The sequence below is a fragment of the Argentina silus genome (assembly GCF_951799395.1).
Source record: "Argentina silus genome assembly, chromosome: 19".
Lineage (NCBI taxonomy): Eukaryota > Metazoa > Chordata > Actinopteri > Argentiniformes > Argentinidae > Argentina > Argentina silus.
The window spans coordinates 11,801,262-11,807,730 of NC_139673.1; the positions used below are offsets into that span (position 1 = coordinate 11,801,262).

General features: G+C 47.1%; 1 protein-coding gene across 1 annotated transcript; it reads left to right on the plus strand.

Annotated features, from left to right (window-relative positions):
* Positions 1-5,546: 5,546 nt before the first annotated feature.
* Positions 5,547-6,231, plus strand: LOC310820108 (uncharacterized protein). Its single transcript, XM_083691627.1, has 3 exons — positions 5,547-5,669; positions 5,766-5,849; positions 5,998-6,231. Exons 1-3 carry the CDS (start codon positions 5,580-5,582, stop codon positions 6,208-6,210), a joined length of 387 nt encoding a protein of 128 aa, XP_083547753.1. The 5' UTR covers positions 5,547-5,579; the 3' UTR covers positions 6,211-6,231.
* Positions 6,232-6,469: the final 238 nt, after the last annotated feature.

Below are 6,469 nucleotides of genomic sequence, written 5' to 3' on the forward strand. Positions count from 1 at the left end.
GAGACGGGATGAAACAGACGACAGACAGCTGTGCTGAGCAACGCAGCACCACGGGGTCAGGCTGTGTGCTGTCAGGTGTGTCTTCCGCTCCCGTACCACAGAGAGACAGATGGACTCATATCTGCGGACAGATGAGGGTGGACGTTAGGCGAACGACGGCGAACGTCGGCGCTCCTGTGGAGAGGTCACATGGTTTTACATGGTCACCGGTCAAGTTATCAACGTAACGCCTTGACCCAACATTTAGTTGGTATTTACGTTGGGATATATTGGACTTTAACTCACATTAGATGCAGGATGTACCCAGGTAGGGGTAAGGGATGATGCGTGGGGGGGGAGGTAAGGGAGGAGAAGAGGGGAGAGGAAAATGGAGAGAAGGGGGGAGAGAGAGAGAGAGCTTGTCTCTCATTGCATATTCCCTCAGTTCACCCCAGGGTAATTGAATGCTTTTGGAGCGCAGAGGGACAGGGAGGGATACTCATCTGTCATTGGTAATGGCCTGGGTTTGTTTGTTTACATATCCATGGCAGAAGACCTGACCCAAACGCAAACTCGGGTCACGCTCAGTAGAAACGCTTTTTCTTGAAAAACAACGCTGGCCACCGGTTCTTTCTCTTGTCTCTCTCTTGACATAAACATATCCATCTCCTACTGCCCACAGATACAAAGGTCAATCGTACAATCTGTTGCAATCATTTATCGAACATTACTTTTTATTTCTCCAGGCAATCAATTATACAGCTCCATAAACTTCATCATGCCTGTCTTCACTTCCCCTCCCTCCTCCCTGTGGCATGTATCCCTCTCTCTTGATGTCTCCCCACGCTCCCTCTCTCCCCACTCAAACTTTCCTCCTCCACTCTCTCCTTCCCTCTCTCCTCCTTCCTCTCCCCTCTCAGTTAGCTGATGAGTGAATCACTCCTTTCATTAACGCGGCCCTTTCAGGCTCTTCTTTTAATCAAGCCTGTATGAAGGTTCTTAATTAAGACTTCACAGCCCTGTTTGATCACAGCAGATTACTGCTGTGTGTGTGTGTGTGTGTGTACACGTGTATGCGTGTACGCGCGTGTGTGTGTGAGAGAGATTGACTGAACAGCTTCAAACATGAATAGGAGAAGCGTGCCTCCCCGGACGTTGTTATGCCAAGCCCTCCACGCGCTCGTCAAGTGGACACCTCCCAAAGCAACACTTGGCAGACCCTGGAGATCCATACTAGACAGATGGTATCGGTGCGCTGGATAGGACCGATCGTATCGAGCTCCCCCACTGTCTGTTTGTTGTGATCAGACAGGCGAGGCTGTCAATACTCACAGCCCAGAGATCAAAGCAGCTCTGCCCCCAACACAACACAAAAACAATTTAGAAAGCAGATGAACTCAACGAGGGAATTGTCATCACAAGCTTAAAACGGAACGTGCCTCTGAACTTTTCAGACGGGCGTGCTGCAGAACCAACATCCTAAACTGCTTGATAGCCGTACGAACTTGTGATCTGTTTGAGCTTCAGTAGGAAGCACAGAGCGTTCCGCAGCGTTACACTGCGTTCATGTGCAGATGATACGGATCTGAATGAACGTATTGGCCTTCACAGTTCCTGTCAATGAGAGCCTCTTCCTAACACGACGGCTCTCCCTCTGCAGTAGTGGTGTGAGATATGTTGAAAGATGAACAAGGCCTTCTCTTTGAGTCATGCCTCTCAAAGAGGAGCTGGGGGATTCTGCAGGACAGAGAAGCTAAACTGGGTTGATATTCTATTCTATGACCATGAGAGAAGAGCTTCAGTACATGTCTGTACCAGGCCTTGGTGTATCCCCCCCAAAGGCACTCTCAACACTATTAGTGCTTCCCCTTGCTAATGGTGTGTGTGTGTGTGTGTGTGTCTGTCTGTGTGTGTGTGTCTGTGTCTGTGTCTGTGTCTGTGTGTGTGGAGCGGGGGATCTCTGCTGCTGAATACAGTCACTGAGGGTCCTAATGGAAGGTTATGGGACCTCTGTCCCCAGGCAAGGAGGGATGGAACGAAGGGGGGAGGTCGGGGTGATGGAAGCCTTCGTCTGACAGGCCTGACCTATATCGCCCTTGCCTAACACACATACAGTATACACACATACACACACACACACACACACTCGCACACTCACTCACTCACACTCACTCGCACACTCCCACACACACAAGGTCACTGACTCACACATTCAGAAAGTGTGTTTGGTGGTAGGGATGCCACAGTAAGCCTGTACTCATCTGGGACACCTCTCTCGTTTTGGGTTTCTCCTCTCAGTTCCGTTTCGGAGGATTTGGCATGTATTCCTTTTCCCTCGGCGCAGGCCCATGTGAACAAAAGCAACCTTTGTCACTCACAAGTGTTACTCATCCCGGGCCTGAGGAAATCAATGTGCCCTCAAATTTGGACTGTCTTTTCACATTCACATCAGTTATTATTTTGTGACCATGTGTATGCAAATATAAGTGAAGATAGTCGTTGTTGAGTCATAGGGGACAGCAGCAGTCAAAGACAGTCTCTTTGTGCAACCTGACAGTGTACCTGGCTTGAATACACAGCAGTTTCTGCCTGGTTTACTGATGAAGTCGCTCATCTTACAGACGATTTAGCAAGGGACACACGCACGCACATTCTCTCTCTCTCTTTCTGGCACACACATGCACAGTGAAGTTCTCCTCGGGGTCGGGAAGAGGGCGAATAGGCCAATAGGCGAATGCCCTAAATGTCCAAGTCAGCAAAAGGATTTCTCATGTTTGGGAGTTTGAGTTGGGATGGCCTGAGGAGGGCATCCTGCTCCCCTGCAGCCTCATCCCTCCCTCCCTCCCTCCCTCCCTCCCTCCCTCCCTCCCTCTCCCCCCGCCTCTCTCTCTCTCTCTCTTTCTCTGTGTCTCACCCCCTCCTCTCTAATTTCCCTACTTCAATCTTGAGCTATTCTTCCCTCTGTAAGGACATGCAGCTTCTCTCTCCCCCCAACAGGCCCTGTATTTGCCCTTGGGGTAGAAGAGGGCAGGAAGGGGGGAGGGAAAAGCGAGGGAGTGAGAGAAGAGAGGAGTAAGAGGTTGAGATGGGAAACAACTTAGATCCTTAGAGCGGGGCATGGGGCTGAACGGTGATGGAGCGCTGGCATTGGGAAGCGGTGCATTGCGTGCGTGTGTGTTTGTGTTCCCCTTCGATCAGTGTAGTTCAAAAGCTGAACCGCGTCCAAGGCCGGGTAATGATGCAGCCAGCCGCAGCAGACTACAATAACCAACAGTCTCGGGCTGGCCAATTACTGTCCGCCGCAATTATATTTCCAATTCGGAGGTAACGGGGGAGAGTGGCCGAACTCAACTAATCATTTCGAGCAATTACTTTTAAAACTAATTAGAATGTCAGGGTTGGCTGTGCGTGCCTGGGCTTGGGGGAGGTTCTTGTTTATGTTTTTGTTGCTGTTTTCACTTTGTCAAATGGGTAGACTTGAAAGGCGGGAGTGGGAGGAGGGGGCAATATCAGCAACGGTACAAGCCAAACACAACACCTCATGCCCTGATTGAGAAACATGGTCATTAAGGAGCTTGTTGTTGCTCGGGGTGGAGGCAGCATTTCACTGTGGAAAGAGGCGGCAGTGTTCATTCTGCTGATGCCAAGCTCTTTGTTTGTCTGATAAAAATGTATTATTGGTGATGTCCGCTAAAATTGCTTCCAAGGGCAGAGGGTCCAGAAAACCCTGTGACCAGAGAGGTATGGTGTGGTACGCTATGAGACTTTTAAACCTCCTTAACCAAGTCACTCCAAGAGGGAGAGAGGAGAATCTAATTCTCCTGGACCTTTATTAAAGATCCCCAGGCCTCCTTTTAATTAAGACCAAGCTGAACGGAGCGTAGACCTTCTGCCACATTTAACTCACCGCTGATGGTCGGCCATTGATTCAATTTACCTAAAAGGGTCCGAATGGATAGGGTCCGCAGAGAGAGGGGCTTACATCGACCCCAGCAGTGGGGATTAGGACATGCCTGGTGGGACCAACAGGGTCAATGTGAATTCCTGGAAAGTGTTACTAAAAGCTCTGAGCTTGTCCACTGAAGGACATTATAGACTGCACATATGTATCATATGGTTTCATCCAAATAAAAGTGTAGAATAGACTACTGTCAGGGGAGAAGGACGAGATAATGAGGCTGATAGAGAGAGAGAGATGGTGTGAGAGAGAAGTACCCTTTGGTAACACTTTATACTAAGTAGCTCTCTATCTGTTCATATTACCACCTACGGTCTATGGTTATATCGTACACTGTGTGTGTGGGTGCGTGCGTGCGTGCGTATGTCTCCATGTTTCCAATCAGAAAATCTGCAAGATGGGCTGTGATGTATATTTCATGAGTCTGGGGGTTTCTTTTTTCTACCATAGATGTCTTCACTCTCAAACCTGCACGCACCTGCTATTCATATAGCATTGCTGAGGTATATACACACACACACACACACACACACACACACACACACACGTCAAGTAAAAGCCTGCTTTAAAAAGCAGTGGTGGCATTCTCCCTTGATGGAACTGAGCCATCCCACAATGCATTGCATGGTTGTCGTGGTGACTTACGCAACGGTGGTACCCGTGTAGTTACTTAACCTACATTAACCTACTAAAGCCTAACATCTAGTACAGGGCTGATTTCATTGCTTTTTCATTTTATTGTGTCATACTGTACTGTAATGGATACAATTAGTACTACTGTTGGGAGAGCTGATTTTATATCAGTTGTTTGGGGAGCGCATTATGGGATATCTTTTTTTTTTAAGATGTGGGCGTAGAGGAGTGGGGGGCAAAGTGTAAGTTAAATAACATCACACTACTGCCCCTTAAAGAAGCAGATCTAGTCATGCTCAACCATGTTGTCTAGAGAGGTATTCACAGTCATTGCAAGCGTTGTATGATGTCACAATAAGGGACCTCCAAAAGTAAATTCCAATCGGTAACCTTGGTGTCATACTGCATCACTTAGCAACAATTATGATGTCATAATCATCAACAAAGATAACCCACCACGTTCAGACTTTGTCAGTTCACTTGCTTTTTTGACAGCTGCACTACAGAAGTCATCTAGTACTGGTTTTATTTTATTTTTTTAAATAATCACAGAACTGTATTTAATTTCATTAATTCTAAATGGGTCAGTCCCAAAGTGACTCAGCTATGTCTGAGACACCTGTCAAACCCCCGGAGAAAGGGACCATGACAAAGACTGGTAAGAAGAAGAGTACTAAAGAAAAGAAGAAGACCAGCAGTGTCCTGGCGGTTTTGCAGCTCCTCGCCCTGCTAACCTGCTGTGGAGGGAAAACCAAAACCTCTTCAAAAAATAAAGACATCGACCACAAAACCGACAATGACACCATTAATACCGGTAAGAACTTGAAAGGACAAATTTTGGTTCATTCATCATTAAAAGTATGTATATAAGAAAAATATATGTTTTTACACTGTTTCACCTATTACAGACTCTGATACCCGACCTCTAAATGGAGAAGACCACAAAACTAAGACTAAGACCAAGAAAAAGCAGATTGGTAAAAGAAAGGGGGGGAAAACTCCAGACGAAATGGATGTCAAAATAAAAACTTTGAACCGTACTCATTCACCGTCACTGGATAAAGAACACATTGAAGACATGGAACAGCGAGCTGACTCTGTAAGACAATCTATGCTCTACTATAACTTCATGTCAAACATTTCTCCTATTGTATATAACTGTGTTCTCATGGGCATTTGTTACTATCTCTGACAGCCAAAATTAAGGAGCCCGCGAATGGTCAGGACACCAGAGGTTCTCCTCAGACTAGACACTCCGCTTTGTACAGGACCTGCCCAGGTGAGTCCCTGACCCTGACCCAGACCCTGACCCTGACCCAGACCCTTACCCTGACCCAGACCCTTACCCTGACTGTGTGGCCAGAGACAGAGATCCAGAGAGAGCTGCCCCTCTGACCTCAATCCAACTCTCCTCTCTCTCCTGACAGGCCTCCCTCTCCCACACCTCCCTGGTCCAGAGTGTGGGTGAGCCCCAAGTGGACTGGCAGCTCCCTGCGGTCCCTCTCAACAGTTCTGAGGACTTTGTCACGAAAACCAAACACCACACAGGAGAGGACAGCGGTGTTGGAGAGGACAGCGGTGTTGAAGACGACGTGTTGGAAGCTCTGGCTGCCCTGTTCCATATCCAGGAACAACTGTGAACGTCTGAACAACAACAGAGCCTTTATTAAAAAATAAATGCCACTTATCATTTTTCTGCAAATGAATACATTAAAACAAAAAAACTATTGCAGTCTACAACTTGTCAGAAATTATGTAGTTCATACTGTACTATAGGTCCAACCATGACAATGCAGTATTTGAAAAATATAACAGTTTATGAAAGTACATGGAAACTGTTACACAGAGAAAATCGTGGACATTATGAGTAATTCATGTTTGTGCCTTTTTGGATATGAG